At 41.5% G+C, this 25,086-nt stretch overlaps 1 protein-coding gene across 5 annotated transcripts in view; it reads right to left on the reverse strand.

Moving 5' to 3' along the window:
- LOC124544671 (myotubularin-related protein 3) overlaps positions 1-25,086 on the reverse strand; it is a 185,196-nt gene that overhangs the window by 120,178 nt on the left and 39,932 nt on the right. For all 5 annotated transcript variants that reach the window (XM_047123292.1, XM_047123295.1, XM_047123291.1 and 2 more), the window contains exons 4-7: positions 15,866-16,118; positions 13,489-13,679; positions 878-1,073; positions 448-633 (exon numbers count right to left, since the gene is read on the reverse strand). In XM_047123292.1, coding sequence (XP_046979248.1) covers positions 448-633; positions 878-1,073; positions 13,489-13,679; positions 15,866-16,118 — 826 coding nt within the window. The remainder of the gene's footprint in view (positions 1-447; positions 634-877; positions 1,074-13,488; positions 13,680-15,865; positions 16,119-25,086) is intronic.

The following is a 25,086-nucleotide window of genomic DNA, read 5'->3' on the forward strand; positions in this document are numbered from 1 at the left end:
CAAAAGATAGCATTTGTGTGGCATAAACGAATGTGCATCAGAAAGGTGTGTTCGAAGGGTGTGGTACTTTTGTTCCATCTGAAATGTTTGTTTAATTATATTTGGTAGAAGTTCCAATGCAATACAATGTTTGGGTAACACCAGGTATTTATAACAGAACTTAATGTCATGTACATCAACAAATAATGATTAACATTACTAAGGTAAGAATGAAGTAAAGCTCGACAGCTTCAGTTTACACGACTGAACAAATGAGAAGTTCTCACAACCACACTTGAAGGACACCATTTGTTGTTAAACTTCAACTTGGTCTGAACCCACCTGACAAGATATGTACATATATGTGTGGACACATAATCTGTGCAGTTATAAACATACCCTAAGGTAGCTAGTTTCAAATGGTGTGCAAACAGTTTGAGCAGCTCCATAACATTACTTTTAACATACCAAGTATGAATGAGAAAACTGGAAATTGCAAGGATTTTGCAGCAGTATCTGATGTACACAGTCGAGCCACTGCAAGAAAACAGGACACCGCTCATTCTGGTCGTCGACTCCAACGGTGTGGCCACATCTGTCTGCAAACTTGTGCCCGAAATCTAGCCACTCCCGTTCACAAAGAACTTGAAAACCCTAAGCAGAAAGACACATCCGATTAGAACATTATTCTACATTTTGTGAACATAAGCTATGTACACTATAGCTAACATAAATAATACAACAATGTAACTAAATCTGATCTCGTCGCAGACTCAGCACTCGCAATATATATACTAGTAGAAAAACATACTGGATGTGAAATTAGGAAACCCTATTACAACACCGGATTTAATCTCAAATACAAATCACAAAAGAGAACAACCGATCGGCTACTCACGTCCAGGGTGCGGTAATGGGGGTCGAGCAGCAGCTCCGCAAGTGCGACTATCTGCGGCGTGCGGTCCCACCCGTCAGAGCAGTGCACCAGCACGGGTCGCCCGTCCACGTGCACGGCCGACGCCACAGTCACCGCCGCCCGCAGGAGGCCCGACATGTGCTGCAGCCAGCGTGTGCCTTCTAGGAGGCTGTACCAACTGTAAAGGTAGCAAACTGCTGTTAGATGGCGCAGTTCAAAATTAAATGTACACCCGATTGTGAAGGACATTAGGCAGAATGTTTTCTTGTTGATATTGAAACCCAAACCTCATATTCTGGCAACATAAAGGAATTTCGTGTACTGCTTTTGGCCTCCTGACAGACCAAAACTGTCCAAACAACTGTAATAGAAGAAAAAGTGCCTCTCTGACATAAAAAACAGTCAGAATTATCATCACTGTCCAACTAGAGACTGTCAAAACCATTTAAAGGAATTAACTCATTTTTAACTGTAGTCACTATATTCCGAAATTCTGAGCATTTGTCATATTATATGAAACCAAGCTGCTGAAGAGCTAGTTTTGGGTGGAGTTGTATTGTCAATGTTGATGTAGCTACTTTTATGATTATGATACTAGTGGAAAGAAAAAAATTTTCAACCAAGCACAAAGATAACTTTGACAACTATAAAAGTTTTGTTTCTCCAACACTGGTACATAATTTGCAATAATGTTTGTCAAACAGCAACTTAATCTGTGTAGTAGTTCTTGTTATATAGCTTTTCTACATGCAGCTATGTTGTGCTTTATTTATGAAGCATGTTCAGAAAGAAATATTGTGACCATGATGGGCTGTTTCTTTTTGGCGGGGCAACCACGGAGTGATTGAGGGAAAAGGGGGGGGGGGGGGGGAGAGGGAGGGAAGGGTCTGCCGATCAGAGCAAGGCTCACAGGAAGAAAGGACTATGCAGACTTACATTGTAGTGCCCAAGTGCAAGCCATGTGGTGTGATCCACTTCTCCGTTGTGGAATGAGGTAACACCTACCAAAAGTTTTTCGTGAATGAAAACGGTTTACGGCAAATGTGCTGGGAGCAGACCGAGTGTGTTTTAATGTTGTAAGGAGTTTAGTGAAGGCAGAACAAATGTTCATGATGAACACAGGAGTGGAAGACCTCCCATTCTGGCTGACTAGTTGGTGGTGGTGGAATCAAGGAAACAGCTGACATAGCAGCACAAGAAAAATCGGGTCAGTAGTACCAGAGAGTTTCTTGAGCAACTCGATATAGAAAGTGAGAATTTTATGAGCTTTACTGTGACTGGAGATTAAACGTTCATGGCTCACTGCACGCCTGAGACAAAAAAAACAGCTGTCACAGTGAGTGACGTTACACCAATCCCCTTATGCCAAAAAATTTAAAACACGATTTTGGGGGAAAAAGTCTCGGCATCAGTGCTTTGGGACTGAAAAATGCATAATTTTGGTCGAATTTTTGCCTCATGAGGAACCATCAATGCACAAAAATATTATGAGATCGTAACAATATTATCAGAAGGAGAGTTGCTACTTGCCATATAGTAGAAATACTGAGTTGCAGATAAGCACAACAAAAATACTCTCACAAAGCTTAGCTTTCAGCCATTGGCATTCGTCAACAATAGACAAGCATGTGCACACACACATGCAATTCACACACACGACTGCAGTCTCAGGCAACTGAAACCACACTCACAGTGTGTGTGTGTGTGTGTGTGTGTGTGTGTGTGTGTGCGCGCGCGCGCAGTCCACCACCAGTATTACTGGCGCAACTGGTCTTTCGGTTTCTGGAGCGGCCACATTAAAATACAGTGTGATTCAGCAGAGGCTGTTGGAGTCCTCTGGCCAACTTAAAACATATTTTGCAACACTTAACATACAAACATCCTTTTGCTACCAAGTAAACTTCATAAATTGGGATATAAGTGAAAAGAACAAAAGATTGAAATTTTGAGACTTCAAGAAACACAAATGACAGACAATAACACTATGGATTTTGGCAATTATCGTCTTTTTAAAAGTAAAACTAATAAAAGAATACTCCCAAAGCAACTCTCACACCTGGGAGTTGCTTTTGCAGTCTCCAAAAACATTTTAAATTCAATAATGAAGGTAGAACCCATTAACAATACACTAATGACAATTTCTCTTAAATGTGCAAATACAGCATACACTTTAATTAATGCCCATATGCCAGTCAATGAGGATAAGTGTAAAAAAACCTGAAAAGTTAATGAAGCTCGGGAAATGTTAGAAAGCATCATCACGAAAATTCCCTCAAACCACGTTAAAATTTTAATGGGTGGTTTTAATGCTCAATAAGCTAAAGAGAAAAAATTAAAGAAAATCGTGGGTGGATTTCCTGCGCATAAATGGACAAACCAAAATGACAAAATGTAGAAACATGCAAAAATTATAACCTTAAAATCATGTTAACACATTTTAAAAAGAAACAAAAAGCTTGGAAAGCACCCAATATACTTTCATGTCAACACATTTTAAAAAGAAACAAAAAGCTTGGAAAGTACCCAATACACTTATTGTGGAATTTCAAAGTTCATACCTGAACTACAAAGAAATTTTACATGTCCAAGTTAGGAAAGGGCCTAATATTGATTCTGATCATTATTTAACATGAATAAAAGTAAAAGTTCAACCTCAAAAACCCTTCAAAACAAAAAATGTTAGCCTAAAATTTGACTGCTAAAATACCCCAACTCTAATATGCACACTTGAGAAACACAGTCAAACAATTGGCAAAGCCTAAAAGAAAAGTTCATCCCAACAGCACAAACTTTAACTCCGCTGCGAAAGAAACAAAAAGACCCTCAGCAGAATGCAGCTTGTGAAACATCATTTAAGCCCTGGCATGAGGCAAACAAAAATTGGAAATACGTACAACACCTTTCTAACTGTAAGAAAAGAAACATCTAAATTAATCCAACCGATTGAAAGAAATTACGAAAATATCCAACTTTTAGAAATCAAAAAAGACATCCAAAAGAACAATACAAGAAACATTAGTAAAACATTCAAAACAAAACTGACAGGTTACCAACCTCAAAGTCTTTACTTCAAAAATGAAAATGACAGCTTGACTCTTAACAACCAGGAAAACTGTACGGTACTTTCTAATTATTTTGAAAAACTATTAAACTGTCCAGAACCAGCAAATAAATTCCAACCACAGCAAATTAAAAACACCAACCCTAACTCTAAAGAAAAATATTATGAGAAGGAAAGTTGCTACTCACCATAAAGCAGAGATGCTGAATCGCAGATAGCAAGGCCTTCATCAAAAATAGACCACACACACACACACACACACACACACACACACACACACACACATGCGACTGCAGTCTCAGCCATTGCATAAAAGACAAAAATGGTTTCTCAATTTAAATACTTTGGGGAAATTGTACAAGGAAACAGTCTGGAAGAAGTTGCAAATGAAGTTCACTGTCAAAAAATGAGAACTGTATTCAGATTAACATAAAATATTTATAGTAAAAAATAACTTTCTAAATTCGGTAAACTTAGGCACTACAACACTGTAATAAGACTGAATGTATTTATGCAGCAGAAACTTTAATTTTAAATAGAAAGAGGGACACTGAAGTAATATTATTAGGAAAATATTAGGCCCCAAAATTACTTACGGAGAAACTCATAGGCTGAGAAGTAACAAGGAAATAGAAGAATACACATACATACCGGGTGATCTAAAAGTGTTCTGTTAAGTCTGCACATTGTGCTGCCCTCTGCAGCGGATATATTTGTACGATAACTGTAAAATGGACATGTGTGAATAAAGGTGTGTGTGAGCAGAAGTTTTACTGTGTCCTTGATTTCACTAGTGTGTAGCAACATTTTGGTGCCGAAACCCGGGAGAACATGAAGAGATAGAGTGCTACTACACATTAAAGAGGACTCGACGCCGGCGGAGAAGGTTTTGAGCGACTTCAATCTCAAAATCCGGTCACGTCACGCCACGTTCAGCTCACACAGATAAGTTGTGGCATTGCTCTGAAACTGTAGCAAAGGACACTGCGGGGCGATTGATTTGTATGTGATGTTACTTGATGCATGTTTGTTGGTGGCAGAGCAATAGAGGGCAGTTGGCGTGTTATTTGCAAAGCACAAAGGGGACTTGCTGAAGTATTGGTAGACTGCAGCGCCATCTGTTAGCAACAGCGACCACTACTAAAGGTCGCGGAGGTTGAAAACTGCACGGCCGCGCCATCTCTTGAGAACTACAAACATCATTAGGGGCTGCTAACGGTTCACACTCCAGGACAGCGCCATCCCTTAGCGATAGCATCCAACTGACGGGGTGTCTTGACCTTGAACGTACTCTCGCGACAGAAAGCAAAACCACCAACTCACCATGGCAGAAGCAGTAGCTACGAACTTGGGGAGGCTGCGCCGGAAGCGGACGACCTTGCGATCGAATGCGACGCGTTTCGTCAGCCAAATAAACGCCTTCGATGGTTCTACAGCTGCAGAAGAAGTAGAACACTTCCAGGAACGCCTACAAGAAACATTAGAAGAGTTGACCCGACTCAACGATACAATACAGGACTTGCTGGATGACTCTGAATACGAAGCCGACACGGAAGCTTGTGAGGAATATACCGATAAATGCAAACGCGCCCTCTGAAAGGCGAAAAGCCTTCTAGGAGGAGCGCGCTCAGGAGACGGAAACGTGACGTCAGCGGCTCAACAACACACCTGTATGGACATAAAATTGCCTACTATCAAACTGCACGCATTCTCAGGGGATATAGAAGCTTGGCCTCGATTTTGGGAGCAATTCACAGCTTCCATAGACGAGAATCCGATGGTGTCAACAATGAACAAGCATGTATTCCTCCGTGGTTACCTTGATGGGGAACCTAAGGACTTGGTCGATGGCATTGCTGTTACAGCTGATACATATGAGCAGACTAAGCAAATTTTGAAATCCAAATATGGGGATAGGAACAGAATTATCCAAAGTCACCTGGATTTCTTGGAGAATCTTAACACTTTGACTTCAGGCAGTCCAGAGGCTCTCAATTCCACCTACATTGAGTGCCATAAGCGCATCCAAGCACTACGAGCACTAGGAGAAAATGTCGATTCTTATGGGAGAGTGCTTGCACCCAAACTTCTTCGAGCCTTTCCTGAAGAAATTTGCAAAAATTGGCTTGTTCATGCCCGAAGGCAAAAGATTGAAGAAGGAAACCTCACCCACCTTATGGAGTTCTTAAATGAAGAGGTGGAAGGAGCTATCAACACACGCAAAATTCGTGGAGATACTGTACCACACGAAAATTACGTACCAACAGCATCTGCCTTCCACGTAAAGGTTAAAACGAAGAGGGACAAGAAGAAACAACAGAATTCAGAGCCCTTCTGTGTGTATTGCGGCGAAAGAGGGCACTGGGGCCAAGACTGCCAAAAAGATTGCAAGCTTGCAGGCAAGACTCGACGCCCTCAAGACAATGAACCGTTGCTTTCTATGCCTGAGACGTGGCCACAACAGAAATCAGTGTTTCAAACGGGGAAAGGCGTCCTGTGCGAAATGTAAGGGGGAGCATCACATTTCTATCTGCAGTAGCCATACCACAACAGTAAATAAAATTGAAACTATGACTTCTAACTTCACATACCTGCAGACTGCTCGTGTGAGTATCACAGGACCCGCTGGTAAGAGCAAACAGACACGTGCCATCCTGGACACAGGGAGTCAATCGAGTTTCATTCACCATTCACTGATCGAATCTCTCCAACTAAGTGTCATTGGAAGCACTACTCTCGAGATAACTACTTTCGAATCCAGTTACAATTCATCATTCTCAAGGAAGAAGGTGCAGTTTAATATGATGGGGTGCTCCACTAATTCCCACATATCAGTAACAGCCTTTGAAAGCACAAATAATTTTTCACAGCAACCAACAGTGCCACAAGATGTAGGAGGTATGGCCTTGAGGGGTGGTACACCACTCGCAGATCCTAAAGGAGACACTGAAGATCTACCTATTGAGATCCTGATTGGAGCTGATTATTACTGGAGAATCGTGACTTTGGAACAACCAATCAAGGTATCACCATCATTGGTTCTCCTCCCAACAATCTTTGGATATGTTCTCAGTGGAAACAGATCTAGCACCACCGTCAACAGAGTAACTGTCAACTTTATTCAGGGCAGCTGCAGTGATATATCTGATGAGTCAGTGCGCCGATTTTGGGACCTGGAGACAATCGGGATAACAGAACATCAAGAGCGAGCATTAAAACCCGTGGACCACCCCATTTATCAGGAATTCCGAGAATCATACTGTGTGGAATATGGCCGCAGAGTTGTATCTCTGCCTCGAAAGAAGGATATGCCTCTCTCCTGCAACTGAACAAATGCTGAAGCACGTCTTCGCTCCTTACAAAACAAGCTGCGAGGGAATGAAGAGCTGAAGGTCATTTACCACGAGACCATGTCGAAATATATTGAGAAGAACCAGGTAGAGGTAGCACCTGAGGACTGTACTGCTGAAAACACTTTCTACCTGCCACACCACATTGTGAAGAAATGCATTAGTGGAAGTGTGAAGTATAGAATAGTCTTCGATGCATCCTCACATGAGCCAGAGTCTCTATCGCTGAATGATGCCCTCGAAAAGGGACCAAATTTACTTCCGGATATTCTAGCAATCTTATTACGATTCCGCACACTTCCAGTGGGATTAGAGTGTGATGTGGACCAAGCTTTCCTGCAGTTAACGTTGAAAGAAGAAGACAGAGACCTCACGAGGTTCCTTTGGTATCGTGTTGAGCAAGCTGCAAGTGGTGCCTACATGACCACAAATGACGTGATTACATATCGCTTCAAACGTTTGCCATTTGGACTTGCACCAAGCCCATTCCTGTTGTCAGCTGCCATAAGGGAGCTAGCAGTACTAAATAGTGAAAAATATCCACTATCCTCAGGACTTATAAACAAGTCAGTGTTCATGGACGATTTCGTAGCCAGTGTTAGAGACAGCGACACCGCTGCAACTGTTTACCACGAACTGACAGAACTTTTCCAGCAGATAAGTCTTCCATTGTCCAAATGGGCGACTAATTCGAATGATCTGAAGGCAATATGGGATGTCAAAGGCCTTGAAACAAAGACCACAACCCAAGTTTTAGGAATTAATTGGAACACAGAAGATGACTCTATCTGTAGTGACTACGAGAAGATAGCTGAAAATCTAATGGACAAACTGGCTACCAAGAGAAATGTTCTTCGAGCAGCTGCTCAGTTTTATGACCCCCTGGGTGTGTTCACTCCTGTTGGGATCGTTTCAAAGATAATTTTCCAAGACACATGGCTGAGGGGTCTTACATGGGAGGAAGTTTTGCCCACAGATCTTGCATGTCGTTGGCACTCCTGGGTCTCAAAGTTTCATCACTTGTCATCGCTACATATTCCTAGATGGATAGGGGCGCTGGGCACAGGTGGCTCTTCAGAGGTGCATGTATTCTGTGATGCATCTGAAAGAGCCTACGGCGCTGTTTTGTATATAAGGACATCTACTGAAACTGGATACACTGTGCACCTTGTCTGTAGCAAGAACAGACTGGCTCCTATCAAGAAGGTAACTCTACCCAGGTTGGAGTTACTTGCTGCATTGGTCGGATCACGACTCCTTCATTACTTTTGCCAGGAAACAGGGTTTGATGCCAACAGAGCTACCTTGTGGAGCGACTCAACAGTCACTTTGGAATGGGTACGGAGTGATCCAAACAAATGGAAAACATTTATCTGTAATCGTGTGACAGAGATATTGACATACACCACACCCTCCAATGGAGGCATTGTCCGGGAAGCCAAAATCCTGCAGATCATCTCACGCGGGGACTAGAAGCAAATCTGCTAGCCACTCTTGATATCTGGTGGGGTGGCCCACCATGGCTTTCAGAAGACAAGCAGTTCTGGCCACTGGAAATCTCAGCCCCACCTCCATCAATTCCAGAAGCCAAAACGAGAGCAAATGTCACTCTGATCACCATCACTGAACCACTACTGGACATTGCAAGGTTTAGTTCATATTGGCGAGTACTGCATATAACTGCCTTTGTATTTCGATTTATCAGCTCAACAAGAAACAAAAATAGAATCTCTGGCAGTTTTAGTGCTTTGGAATTACAAAATGCCCGGACCTACTGGATCAGATGAGTTGAACTATTCACTAGTGAACTGTCTGCATTGCGTAAGGGAGAGCAATTGCCCATGGAATCAAAGATTGCTCGATACAATCCCTTTATATCGGATGGCATCCTTCGTCTTGGTGGTAGGCTGCAATGTGCTGCACTGTCACACTCAGAGAAGCATCCAGTTATATTGGATGGACGTCACCATTTCACTAAGCTCTCATCAGACACACTCATGTAAGACTGCATCATCTCGGTGTGCGGATTGTGTTAGGGGAACTGCGAGAAGAATTTTGGATTCTGCGAGGACGACAAGCTGTTCGGAGAGTTCTTCACTCTTGCCTGCCATGCAAGATAATACACAGTCGCCGGTATGAAGAGATGGAGGCCCCACTACCACTGGACAGAGTTCAGCCTTCAAGACCATTTGCAGTAACAGGCATCGATTTTGCCGGACCATTATATGTCAAATCTGGACATCAAACAAAAAGGTCCTACATGGTCCTATTCACATGTGCAACAACACGGGCCATTCATATCGAACTTGCAACTGACATGTCCACTGACAGATTTTTGATGGCCATGCAACGCTTTGCAGGACGTAGGAGCCTACCAGTCACTGTCTACTCAGACAATGCTACAACATTCCATGCAGCCAACTCAGAACTGGCAGAGCTTTTCAAAACCATGCAGCATACTGACGTACAGCTCTACTGTGCCCACCATGGAATCACTTGGAAATTCATACCACCACGTGCGGCTTGGTGGGGAGGCTGGTGGGAACGCATGATAGGATCAGTCAAGCGCTGCCTGAGGAAAGTTCTTGGTCGCTCCCAGGTGGATGAAGAGAGCTTAAACACCACCTTGATCAGCATAGAAGCCGCAATAAACTCACGACCCATCACTCAAGGAGAGAGCGACACTGCACTGACGCCAGCTCACTTTCTGAATGGTGGGAAATTAGTAACAATTCCATGTGGGCCAGAGCCAGCAACTAGAAAGGACCTTGCCAAGGAGTTCCGACTCAGACAAAAGGTCAATGACGAAATCTGGCGCAGGTGGAAGACAGAATACCTCCTGCTGCTATGACAATATCATGAAGTGAAGGGATATCCTTCGCAAAGGAAACCGAGAATTGGAGAGGTTGTTCTGCTCCAAGAAGACGGCAAACCACGGCACTTGTGGAAGAGGGCTGTGGCAGAAGAAGTGCGGCATGGCAGAGACACTAAAATACGGTGCATCATCCTCCGCCAGCCAGATGGTATGAAGATCTGTCGACCGGTCCAGCTGGTCATCCCCCTCGAGATGGACCAGGGTGGGGAGGATGTCGGGGAATGAAGACTCCTACGCCATCTGTTGGTGTTCTGTTAAGTCTGCACATTGTGCTGCCCTCTGCAGCGGATATATTTGTACGATAACTGTAAAATGAACGTGTGAGAATAAAGGTGTGTGAGCAGAAGTTTTACTGTGTCCTTGATTTCACTAGTGTGTAGCAACAAATGGTGATGTGAGAAAATGAAGACTTGAATTTTATGGGCACATTAAAAGAATGGCACCCACTAGGTTGACAAAACAAATAGTAGAATTCTACAAAAACAGAAGTAAGGCCAAAACTGAGCTAATTAAATGAATCACTGTGAATAAGATGGATCTTGAAGTAGCCGATATAACTCGGGCAAGAGAAACATTCAGACAAAAGGTATGTCATGGGGAAGTTGGTCAGAGGGCAATTAGAAAATGGACTGGAACACCATGGTCTGATGAAAGAAATAAACTTCATTCTGAAAGAATGAAACAAATTTGGACACAAAGGAAGGCCAACCATCAAAAGCGACATTGATTGATTGTACCTCGCTTGGTCCCATTGGGCCCATAAGTGAATAATAATAATTATATATAACCAGAACTATTCTCAGTAGTCCTAGAAGAATCAATAATGTATGTCCTAATTGAAGACATATACGCCACTTCCATTTTGATGACAGTGTCCTACCATTTGTTTGCCTTTACTGCAGATAGACTTCAACATGTAAGGGAATAACCCAACACAGTGAATCTGAAAGTAGACCGAAAAACCAAATAGAAGTTAACAATAACGTAAAATCAACACACAGGGAGATTATTGTACAAACTAACAATGAAATCATAGAACCCGTTGTTGAGTTTTTTTTACTTGGGACAATGACATCTGGGTGAGCAGTAAAAAAATTAAAAGGATTTCTGAACAGAAAGTTTACAAACTAAATGTAATACTGGGCTAAGTTGTGGCTCAAAAACATGTAACTTTACTGTGTAAAGTATTCAAAAAACAAAGCTGCTCTGCAGGCAATGGAGAATTTCATCTCCGGAATTACTAGAAGGCAAAAGAAACTAAAGTAAACAGGGAACATACTGGAGTTGAATACTTTAAACTATGACTGTATATAAAGTGAAATAGGATGGGTCATGCAGCCAGAATAATGGTCGGGGGAACTTCGCTGCCAGATTCTGAGACACGAGATGATGACCCGATAGGTGGTGGGCCAATCACAGAAGCAGCTAGACTCGCTGACAGCCGAAGGTTGGACGTGACGTGAGCATATACCCAGAGTTCATTATATGGCAGCGGCTGTGGCTGTCAAGCGGCTAATATCGACGAAAGCTTGTGGTGTAAACTCAGTAAGGTGGTTTGGTTTTCTAGATTTTCTTCAGATCAGTAAAGTTTTACTCCATGTTTGTTTAGTGACAAACCTAAATTTATGAGCATTTTTACATTATTTGAAAGATGAAATTCAATTGGTGTGAGTAAGTAGTTAACTGGTAGAGCCAGATGCCTAAATCTGCAACAACTGGACTACTCAGCAGCCAACTCCATGTAAGTGTTCATGCTACTGCTCTATGGCTTAAAATTACAACCCAAGTGTTCACAATAGACAGAGAAAGTTAGTGATGACTTCAAATCAATTTGCCAACATTCACAAATGTTTCAGCTATTTTATTACAGTGTCTGCTCTCTAACATTTGACAGTTACAGTTGACCAAAAGAAAATACAAAAATGAATTTCTCAGCACTGTTTGAGCAATTTTAATATTAATTAAAGAGAGTTTCTGTGAAAATCGGGTACTGTGGATGGGACATAGGTCCTTCACTACCCGTCCAAAATGAAACACCAATTAAAACACCGGGTAATCTCTCCATATCAAAATATGGCAATGATTACCTCCTGTGTGTTTTTGAGGGTGCAAAACTGATGTCTTCCAAACAGTGAAATAATGCTGAATGAATACAACTCTCCTGAAATGATGGGATAAAACAAAGGGCAAGATTTTGCAAGACAAGAAACAGGCTGAGGCTCTTTTATAATAATGAAATGAACTTTGGCAATGGAAACACTGAGGGATCTGAAGTATAAATTGGTGAGAAGATGTTTACCCCCATTCAACTGGTTTAGAATACTCCGACTTCCATATATCCCCCCCCCCCCCCCCCCACACACACACACACACACACACACACACACACACACACAGAGAAAAAATTGTAGCTGAAAAATTTGTAAAAGGTTTTAGATTCTTAAACTGGCTTTTTGAAGACCTTCCACTCTTAAAATGTAATACTGGAATTTAATAACAGGAAAGAACGTTGAGCAAAGTATTTCAACATAAAATAAGAGAAAGTCAGAATATGAGTGCAATGTCCTATGTTTACTGCACCACCTCTTAACAGAAACTGTGTAACAGCTAACCTAAAACTTTTAGTATTATCTCGAACTCTTGCTTATACTACACACATAACAAATGCCTACAGAAGCTGATTGTGGGTTTTTGCGTGGCATCTCATAGTCTCAATTTCTAGTACACAGCAAAAACAGTGCGATAATATTTTTCCAGAGGAAGTAATGGAGCCATCACTTCACAGGATCTTGCAGGTTCTCGGACACGACAAGATATTACTACAGCAGATAAGCAAGTACCAGGCACAGCAGCTTGTGTAAGTAGTCATCTCCGCATTTCACTAATGGCAGCATTAGTGAGGGCAAGACATTCAAAAAGCAAAAATCTACGCGACAAAGCTGTTTATTATCAAGAGTATTAATGTTTAATAAATAATCTACACAGCAAAAGTGAACAGTGGGAAATTTCCACAAAGCCATTATACATCGCAACCACCATAATAAGATTAAAAAAAATAAAGAAACACTAGAAATGATAATAAGAAGATAACATAAGTGAAGTAATGACTGACAGATTGTGTGTGCATATCTCTCTCTCTCTCTCTCTCTCTCTCTCTCTCTCTCTCTCTCTCTCTCTCTCTCCCCCCCCCCCCCCTCCCCCTGTGTGGGTGGGTGTTGAAGGGGGCACGGCGGCTAGTGATTATAGAGACATGCACCTATTTACGTACACGCATTATGACACAATGGCAGAATAACATTTCACTCACTTAGGTTGATCAGCTGCAGTAGCACAAAGATTTCTGACAGCGTGGAAGCTCTTGCGAATGGAGTGAATGTTGGCGAGATTCATGAACTGGATGTCACAACTCGGATAGTACTCTGGGCATTCACATCCTCCACCACGAGCCCTGTTAGCCACAGCTGTAGTGTAAGATCGTGCATCCATTATCAGTACCTTCTGCAATACAAAAACACACAATAGGTACTTTAATATTGACCAGTGGCAATAACAATTCTAATACTAACTATTAGAAGCCACAATCTTCTGAAAATTAAAACACCAAAAAAAAAAAAAAAAACCATGTGTAACTAATAAATTATTTATATGGTTATAATAGAGGGAAACATTCCACGTAGGAAATATATATCTAAAAACAAAGATGATTTGACTTACCAAATGAAAGTGCTGGCAGGTCGACAGACACACAAACAAACACAAACATACACACAAAATTCAAGCTTTCGCAACAAACTGTTGCCTCATCAGGAAAGAGGGAAGGAGAGGGAAAGACGAAAGGTAGTGGGTTTTAAGGGAGAGGGTATGGAGTCATTCCAATCCCGGGAGCGGAAAGACTTACCTTAGGGGGAAAAAAGGACGGGTATACACTCGCGCACACACACACACACACACACACACACACACACACACACACACATATCCACCCACACATATACAGACACAAGCAGACATATTTAAATATTTAAATATGTCTGCTTGTGTCTGTATATGTGTGGATGGATATGTGTGTGTGTGTGTGTGTGTGTGTGTGTGTGTGTGTGTGCGCGCGCGCGAGTGTATACCCGTCCTTTTTCCCCCCTAAGGTAAGTCTTCCCGCTCCCGGGATTGGAATGACTCCTTACCCTCTCCCTTAAAACCCACTTCCTTTCGTCTTTCCCTCTCCTTCCCTCTTTCCTGATGAGGCAACAGTTTGTTGCGAAAGCTTGAATTTTGTGTGTATGTTTGTGTTTGTTTGTGTGTCTGTCGACCTGCCAGCACTTTCATTTGGTAAGTCAAATCATCTTTGTTTTTAGATATATAATAAATTATTTAATAATAGTAATGTGAATGTACCAGATACTATGAAAGGCTTGGGAAATAATGATTTAATAGTTGACATGGCAACAGAGAAAACAACAAAACATCCAATATGGCAACAACTCTAAGAATGTGCTCTTGAAGTGTGTTTTTTCTTCATCTTTTGCACATGCTCAGTTCATATGGGAGCTTCATTTCCCAGTTTTAAGTATATAGTGGCAATTAGTTTCTTCTTAACAGCTATTTTTATACAATTATGTTACAAACTTTCAAGAGAATGCAAGACTAAAGTTGTTGATAGGTATACACACTCATATAGCACCTGTCTGGTTTTGCACAAGCTTGTCACGTATCCTCTGTGTTTCATAGTCTATAAACTACATACAACCACAGTTCAAAATTTTCAGAAAGTAATAAAGTTTTTTTCTGCACTTTCCTTTAAGTTTTATCGAACACAGCACACCCTCAATGGATGTCTAAATGATGAGCATTCTGGAGGAGCTGTTCAGGAACACTCGGGAGGGGACCAAAATGAATTCTCAAGATAGTTTCTTATACTTTTGAGACGAGCATGAAATCACACTGTGCTCTATCATGACTGTAGAGTGACCTTGATTAAAGACTCCTCAAAAAATGCTTCCAATCACTACCAATTATCAACTGATATTCGAACTGGGAGTATTATCCAAGGCTGTACTCAAGTTTGTTTTTAACATTTAACATTACTTATGTGACCATTTCAAGAAAGATAAATTTAAATCTCATATTCTACTTTCATACTTCAGCAGAAATGAAGAACTCTTTCAGTCATCCTGTACAAGATTCTAGCAGATAAAATTTGTCACTGATTGCTTCTAGTCTTTTTATGGCGGTAAACGACACGTAACAACTTCAAGTTAAGAAAAAAGGAAGCACCCTAGTTGATAAAATAGACACAGGGCTACACTGACAACAGTTTAATCTTTATATTCTTCATCATAAAGTAAAATAGTAACCAAAAGTATTTTACCAAATATCTGCAGAATGCTCACGTTAACTCCATTACAGCGTGAGTGCGACACACACACACACACACACACACACACACACACACACACACACACACACACACACAGAGAGAGAGAGAGAGAGAGAGAGAGAGAGAGAGAGAGAGAGAGAGAGAGAGAGAGATTCATATATTGTTTTACATACATAAGTGGCAACTTAAAATGTTTTAATGACATACAGTCTGTGAATGAATCAAATCAAGAACAGTAGTCACAGCACAAAATGACTACAAGCATCAGAGAGAACTTAATCTTATATGAGAGGCTTTCCTGCATGTGTACCTTTCCAGGTTCATTAGGACTGGTGCTTTCCACGTGGTTACTGCTACCATCACAGTCATTAGGAACACATGCCGAGCCATTTTCTGTAGGTGTCGACGTGCCACCCAAGTCTAGCATCGTTTGTCGGCCACGATCGTAGGCACACGCATCTGCGATAGCCTTTATCAAGTCTTCATCTTCAGCTGAACGCCACCCTAACCACCCAACCTCAGGTTGACTGCAACGAGCAATGACAGCTCCGTTTCCAGTATGCCTGAAAATTTATTAAATTACACTTATGTCCAGCATGGCCACCATTCACATAGTTACTAATGTTTCACTGGGCATATTCATTTGATTAATTCAAGAGACTCCTTGATATCTACAAGTCAAAACAATACATCAACCTTTCATCTACTTAAGACTCACAAAATTGCATATAGGTTGTTTCAAAAAGGAAGACCCAATTTAAAAACCCCATACTTATTGATAAAAATATTCTACAAACACAGGATGAATTGCAAAATACAAAATCTTAAAGTTTTAGCTATGCTATCACAAATGCTCCAGCAACAGAAAGAACAGCATTTAGAAGACAGCTAAATTCGTCACAAACTTTACATAATGAATCTGCTTTTACATAAGTTATTGCGAGTTTTATTCTGTTCTTCACTTCTTCTATATCACAATGTAAAGGGTAGTTGACTACACTTTCCTTCAACATCCCCCCCCCCCCCCCCCACACACACACACACACACACACACACACACACACACACAAAAGGCACGGGGTCACATCTGTTGATTTTGGAGGCCAAGGCAGTGTCTCAGGGTCTTGCACAACCTATACATCATAGGCACAGAGTGTCATTGAGAAACTGATGTGCATTGTTGCCAGTGTGGTGACACTCCATTCTGTTCGAAAATGAAATCTTTGAAGTCCTGCTGAAGTTGTAGAAGAGACCATTCGAAGATAGCTCAGCACTGGGCAGGCCACACGGGGAGCCCGAGACACAGCATCACGTTCTCGGCCTCCGAGATCGACAGACAGGATCCTGTGTCATTTTCTCTTGTGGGAAAGTGTGAAGGGAAGTGTGTTCGTCTCCCCTTTACTTCGTGACCCAGAAGTGAAGACCAGAATAACAGCTGCCATACTATCTGTAAAAGCAGATACACTGTGTAAAATTTATGATGAATTTAGGTATTGTCTCGATGTCGTTCGTGCTACTGCTGGTGGACAGAGAGCATTTCTAATGGCATAGCTAAAACTTTAAGATTTTGTGCATATTTTGCAATTCATCCTGTGTTTGTAGAATATTTTTATCAAAACAAATGAAGTTCTGTAATAAGGTCATTCTTTTTGAAACCCAAAGTCTTTGAACTGAATGTCTGTGTGTGGTAAATCACATCATGAGTAACAACTTCTGTTGGAAACAAAAATGCTCACCAAAACATCCCAGTGAAGCTGGGCATCCCTTAGTGTTTGCTGGCCCTAAGACGAGATTTCACTGAACTAGCAGAGTCTACTGACTAGGCATGCTGCATACTACCTACCCTAGTAAATTGACAGTGTTTATAAACAAGAAAACACTTAGAATGAGTGTCTCTAAGCCAAGATGAATATTTTAGAAGTGAATCAGGAACTTTAATTGGCTTAACTTACCCCCTTCTATGCACGGCAGACGACTGGATGATAAACAATACCCTTTGAAAACAAACGTCACAGACAGCCCAAAGCCTGCTGCCTCTCAGAGGCATAACCAACACAAAAACATGCTTAATGTTGCCAGGAAATGTCAGTGAAAATTATATCACAAATAATTCCCATCATTTCATATATTCATCAATAAAAATAATCAATTTTTGAAAATATCTGCTCACTAAGTGGTGACAGTAGAAAACACATATTAAGGTATTTAAATATGCAAGCTTCCTGAGCCAGTGGCTCCTCCTTCAGGCAGAAGGGGTGAAGGAAAAGGACATGAGGTTTAGGAAATTTGTAGAGTTCAGAAAAGTTGCAAATAACCCCAGCTCAGGGAAACTTATTGGACAGAATGAGGGAAGACTTATCAGATGAGATTTCAAAGCCAGAGAGAGCAAAGCTCGAAGATAGAGTAATACACAAGGCAAAGTTTACTGACAAAACTTCCTGCACCAATTAATAAGAGCAGAAAGCTAACTGCATTGTATGTCGTAGTATGTGGTAGAGATGGTGGGTGGGAAAAAACTGACAGTCAGAATATGGAAGATTTAGAAAACTAAAAGGAAGTGCAGAAAGGAACAGTTATTCTGAAGAAATGCTGAGACCAAAGCAAGCAACGTAAATCGAGGCCAGTTGGGTGGCGAGAACTAAGGACATGTTGGAACACCGGCACTGTTCTGGAAATCTGGTATCTTTGGGAAAGAATGCAGGTGGTATATTTGGTGAAACAGGCACCGAGGTCACAACTGTCAAGCTGTAGAGCATGTTCTGCAACAGGATACTGTGTGTTGCCAGTATACACTCTCTGCCTATGCCCACTCATCCTAACCAATAACTTGGTGGTAGTTGTACTGATGTAGGTAGGAGGGTGCATAGGGCAAGTCTTACAGTGGGGACTGTCACAGGGGTAGGGGCCACAGGGTAGGGAAATGGTGCATGGCCATGCTCCTGATCCGTTTGTTTGTTTTTCATATGTTTAAAAACTGTGACACTGCAAATGTGACAATATTTTCCAAAGATTTTGGCCGCAATATTTCCTCTTATGTTCTCCTGTGTGGAAATATCTTGCTTGGCACAGGGATATACTGAATTAGGTGAAACATAAGTCTTGGTTGGATTGGTCTGCTATAGTGATCAGAAACACAATATTTATCTATTTGTTTATTTACTCATTTATTTCAAACTATTATCCTCACCCATCACACTTACTTTAAAGAACAGAAGAGTTTTCACAATGTAAGTACTTCTTACAGGTGGACCACAAGGAATATTAAACAGAGGTTTGTGTGAGTGTCTAGGCTTGGATCCACTTTCTTTTTCTTTTTTTTTTTCAATTTGAATGTGCTGACAGCTGCCTTAGAGTTTCCCCAAAATTGTGGCCCCACAATTAAGGCAATAAGGAAACAGGCATGATGTGCACCCTTTGCTGATTTCTCACCACAGCAGGATTTTAGTGAGCAAAGGCTTTTGTTCAGTTTTGCAGTTGGTTACTCCATTTTACATTGCTTTTCAGCCATAATCTTAACAATTTGCTTTCTCCACTGTTACCAACTGGTTCATCGATTATCGAGATCAATGGGATGTACATATACTTGTCACAGCATTGTGAAATTTTAGTGCAATTTATAAAAACTGATTACTCTGTACACAATAGCTAAGTTGTTTTATTGCAGTGTTTACTTATTGCTGCAATTCTTCATTACTTTCCCCTTTTAATAGAATTGTGCTGTCACCTGCAAATGAACACCTATGTTTAAGCTTAGACAATTAATGTACAAAAGGAACAGATGTGGTTCCATTACTGGTTCTAGAGTTACATCATATTTAATTAGTAGGGAAAGTTCCGGCAAAATGCATATAATTTAGCAGAAAAGGTGATCTCTCATCGAATAACGTATGTGCTGATGCCAGGCACACACAAACCAGAAAGAAAACTTGCTAGCTTTTGGCATAAACCCTCGTGCTACAGTAGAAAAAAAACAAATACACACACACACACACACACACACACACACACACACACACACACACACAAAACGCTGTGCCGGCTGGACACACGCTGCCAGTATTGCATTTCAGCAGGTGGACTAGGGTGGGGAGGGGGGACAGGTAGAGAGGTGGGCAGTAGTAGAAGGGGTCAGGGGTGGGTAGCTGGCAGCGCAGAGGAAGGTAGCAGGTTTGCTGGCTAGGAACGCAGGCAGGGAGGGGTGGCAAGTGCACCGGCCAGGCACATGGTACACGGGTACCACAGCCAGTAGGGTGCAGCACACGACAGTGGCATGGATTGGCAAGAGGTGACAAGACAGAGGAAGCGGGAACTGGTGTGCAGTGGCAAGAGGTGACACGACAGAGGAAGCGGGAACTGGTGTGCAGTGGCAAGAGGTGACACGACAGAGAAAGCGGGAACTGGTGTGCAGAAGGTGTGGGGACACTGATTTAACGGAGATCGAGGCCTGGAAGATTATGAGAGCAGTGGATGTGCTACGAGGGTAACTCCCACCCACACACTTCAGGAAAGCTGGTGCTGGAGGGAAGGATCCAGACTGTCTAGGTTGTGAAACAGTCACCAAACTTGAGCACACCGAGCTCAGTTGCACGTTGTGCGACTGGGTGGTCAGCTTTGTTCTCAGCCACAGTGAAAAGTTGTACAATGAGTGCAGCAGAGATGGTATATAACGTGGCTACTCCTGCCTCTGATGGGATAGGATGATCTTGTGACAGGACTGGAGTATGATGCGCTGGGCGATTGGACAGGTCTTGCACCAGTGGATGGAAATCCACTTCACCCGGTCCTACTCCACTATTGCGTCACCTTCTTGGACACTGACTTCCAGCTCTCTGATGTATCTGCATTTCAACAACTGTCACCCTTCCACACCAAAAAATCACTCCCACACAGTCTGACTACCCATGGATTCCGTATCTGCTGTGACAAGAATTTCTTTGTCCAGTATGGTGAAGACCGAAGACCTTCCCCTTCAGGCAGGCACTACGCTTACACCTACTCCACAAGCAGATATCTTGTGCAAATCCGGCCAACACCCTCTACCTACCAGTTTCACCTTCTTCCTCTGCCCTGTCAACCCTTGCCAACCCAGGTTCCCAAGTCACTTTCGTCGTGCACTGCACGCTGTCGGCTCCAGTACTTGCGCATCGCGTGTGTAGCACGAACACTTGCCACACCCCCCCGGCAAATCCTTAGCCTGCAAACCTGCTGCCTTCCTCTGAGTTGCTAAATACCCATCCCCAACTCCTCTTACTATCTTTGGCCTTTTATTGGTTTTGTTGTTTTGTCTTGGGTGACAGGGCTGATGTACAGTGACTTTCAATATGTGTTTACTTTATACGAGAGCACAACAGAAAGTAATGCCTCCATATTTTTCATATGAGAACTGAAAGTTTTTTAAATAAAACAAAATTCATTACATTCTACATCTTTATTCTTCATGTCTACATATTTATTTCTCAGCACAGTCACCCTGGCGATGGACACATTGCTCCCAATGAGAGACTAGTTTATTGATACCACAACTGTTGAATGTTAGACTTAGTTGGCTTAGCCAGAACCACACGTCTGCTTGCACTGCTTCATCATCATCATCATCATCATCAAAGCCAAGTTCTCAATGGTGCTTTGTAACTTCTGGAAACAGATGAAAATTGAACGAGGCCAAGTCGAGACTGTACAGAGGATGATCGATGACAGTTAACCTGAGGTGTGTGATTGTTATGTGTGTTGCAGTTCTCATTTGGACTGGTATTGTCATGCTTAAGGAGAGGGTAGTCCGTGTGTGAATAAACAATTTTCCCTGATGAGTTCATAGGGTGTATATGGACGGACGGACGGACGGACGGCCGGACACACACACACACACACACACACACACACACACACACACACACACACACCTCCCGGGTTTTTCCCAGTTAAAAATACATTTTTTTCTGGGTGCAAAGGCACTTTTTTATTGGTGAAAATACACTATATGATGCATGAAAGTACATCTTTTCCGTATTAAGTGACTATATACTTTCCCTCGGAGCTATAAAATGTATCAATTGTTTGAGTGGCAAAGGTTTTATGTACAGGCACAGAATTCCCGGCACTCCCAGCAAAAAGCAACACATTTTGGAACGATCTTAAATGTGCGGCAAATGTACACTGCATATTTTGGTATTACAAAAGTATAAATATGAATTCAGCAAATAGAGTATGGTAGTTTCCCAACACCAAAATATAAGAAGTGCGATGCCCATGTACAAAATGGAAATGGAGACAGTAGAAGCGCTCCGAATGGCCTGGCAGTGAACTTCAAATTCGGGAAAATACAGGGTGTATCAAAAAGAATAATTCGATTTTAAAAAATCAGAACTATTATGTCATTTGAGATATGTGCATCAACAATGTACTGTTGGAAAGAGCATTCTCTTGAGTTTTACATGGTTCCTGCTATGTAGCAGCATTGTGCACCCACATCAGTTCTAGTAAAAATGGTATTGGGACAACAAAGTGTTTTGTGTTCTACTTTTTATGCAGTGTGGGTCAGTAATAACTGTTCAGCATGACTTTCGTACTAGGTGTGGTGTGGATCCTCCTACAGCACAGAGCATCAGACAATGACATGAACAATTCCAATATACAGGTTGCTTGTGAAAAGGCAAATCGCTGTCAGTCCCCCAAGTGTCCGAGACAGATGTCTAATGCATTCTCCGTATTTTCACAAGGAGTCTGCAGTTCAACATGCCCCTGATGTTCATCTGGCATGTGTTGCTTCGACATTTTCACATGACATCTTACAAAATTCAGCTACTGCAAGCTCTTTGTGAAGGTGACAAACGACAATGTGTGGCATTCTGTAATTTTGTTCTTGGCAAGATTGATGATGACAGTTTTCTTCCACGCTTAGTGTTTAGTGACAAGGCAACATCATAATGTGAGTATGGAGTACGGAACAACCATATGAAGTTGTACAACATGAGAGGGACTCTCCAAAATTTAATTTGTTTTGTGCAGGTGTATGGTCCGTTTTTCTTTGCCGAGAACACTTTTATAGGAAGCATATATCTCAATATGCTTGAGAACTTTCTTTTCCCACAGTTGGAGACTGATTCGAATGGCTTCATTTACCAACAGGATGGGGCACCACCCCACTGGCCTATGGAAGTGTGGAAATTTGAAATCAACTGAATGACAGATCGATCACAAAGGACCAAATGAGTCAGCCTTACATTACTCGCCTCCAAGGTCAACGACGTGACTGTATGTGATTATTTCTTATGGGGGTTTATGAAAGAGTCTGTTTATGTGCCTCAGTTACCAACAACAATGAATGAACTGAGACATCGCATAACAGCAACTGTGGAAGCTGTATCTCGAGACATGCTTGCTGCAATGTAGGAACAATCTGAATATTGCATAGCTTCTGACGAGTGTGGTGGTGACCCGGAGAGATGTCGCATTCTTCCTAAGTTTTGGAGATACACAGTGGTGCTACTCCTGGCATCAAACGGTGGTGAGCCATTGGGTACGACTTCAGGTCACCGTTTGTAGTGATTGAGGGAACTCCAACAGCACAAAAATATGTCAGGAACACCACAGGTCTTTACATATTACCTCTGAAACGACTGTAGCACAGTGCCAATTTTGAACACGACAACATTCATGGACACACGGCACATGTCTCTATAGACAGTCTGCGTGATGTTGATGAGGCACTCTTGTGGCCAGTAAGCTCCCCAGATCTGTCCCTGACAGCACACGCGTGGCACCAGCTCACACACCAACTCTGCCCATATGTGGGACATCGAGGACAGATTATTGCAGCTACAGGGAAGGTCGCTTGAGGAGAGGCCGATGGTGTTATAACACCCTTCCTAATCAAATCTGTGTATGCATCCATGCCATAGGAGGATGCAACATACTACTAACAAGGAGAAGTCCCCAGTGGCGGGATCGCCTTTACGAAACAAATGTAGGTTAAGGTCCTAGGTACCACACTCTGCAGCCATTCACCCAGGTGGGGCCACGTTTGCGAGTAACTGACGAAAAATAATTCAGAATTTTGTGTGATGCTCAATATGTTACAAAAGTCTTATTACATTGTCTGGTTATGTGGTGTAATAGATGGGATAACAGCTTCACATGTGAGATGGTGTGGGTTCGAATCTCGTCAGGCCCGGTGATTTTTTTTAATTTTTCAATCTTTATTGAAATTCAATTAACTGGTTTTAATGTAATTTTTTGTTTCTATTTCTTTGTCACATCATTTTAATCACCGTATCAACTTTTTCATTTGCATTCTTTTTCCAACTGGAATTTTTGTGAATACAAATTTATATTTATGTATTATAATATTCAATTATCCAAAAATTTTGATCTATCAGTTGCAAAACAAAAGATGAAATAATCCATTTATATTGACTGTACAATGGTGTGGAAAATGTATTTTTTTCATTACCAGATGTGCATTTTTTCATGGTAATTGTCATACAAACATTTAAAACATAACCTAAATACCCACTGCACTATGGACAAAATAATGCAGTTGAGAATTTAAATGAAAGAAGGGTTTATGAGTAAGATGAAATTCAAGCAATAATGTGGATGAAAACCAAGGTTGATAAAACAAAAGAAATGAAATCAATATTAATTAATAAAGTTAATTAAAAAACATGTGAACACAGACTTCAACTCGAGAATGATTGATAGGACGAAAAATGAGATTAAATGAAGAAGTTGATATGATTAAAAAGATGGGACAAAGGGATGGAAATAAAAAATTACATTTAAATCAAATAACTGAATAAAAAATGACGATCAAAGTAGTTTCAATAAATATTTAAAAATTAAAAAATTGACTGCACCTGACAAAATTTGAACCCACAACGTCTCGCATGTGAAGCTATTATCCTATCCATTACACAACGCAGCCACACAATGTAATACAACTTTTTCAACATTATTGAGCAACACACAAAATTCTGAAATTTGTGAATGGCTACAGTGTGTGATACCTGGATCTTAACCTACATAACCATACTGATGGCTCCAAGAAGTTGATCCCACCCCTGGGGGACTTCTCCTTGTTAGTTTCCATTTTGTAATCACCAACACATCACACACCCTCCCAACCTGTCAAGTCTCCTGTATCCTCCTCGCCTTCTGGGTGGTTCACTTTCCCGTCTGTCAGTGTAACAGTCCACAGTCCTTACTTCTTTCACTTAAGGACAGTCATTTTTTGCTCTCTGTGTACAGTTCATTGCAGTACTTCACTTTTTTTAAATTTTCGCCACACGTATGAAAGTGGAAAGCCTATTGCAAATGTGAACCTTTCCTCATCTGTTTAGCTGCAGACCGTGAACAGCATATTCGTTTCTTTCCAGCTGTACAAATTCAAAGTTCATCTCTTCCTTCATAAATCTGAAACAGTACTGATTTTTTTTCCTATCATGAAGTAATTCACAGACTTGATTTCGCCATTCAGGTCTTGGGTGTCATGTCTGAGAGATTGATACTGTATGTTCTTGATATTGTGTTAGT

This window comes from Schistocerca americana, chromosome 8 (genome assembly GCF_021461395.2).
Source record: "Schistocerca americana isolate TAMUIC-IGC-003095 chromosome 8, iqSchAmer2.1, whole genome shotgun sequence".
In the NCBI taxonomy this organism is placed as follows: domain Eukaryota; kingdom Metazoa; phylum Arthropoda; class Insecta; order Orthoptera; family Acrididae; genus Schistocerca; species Schistocerca americana.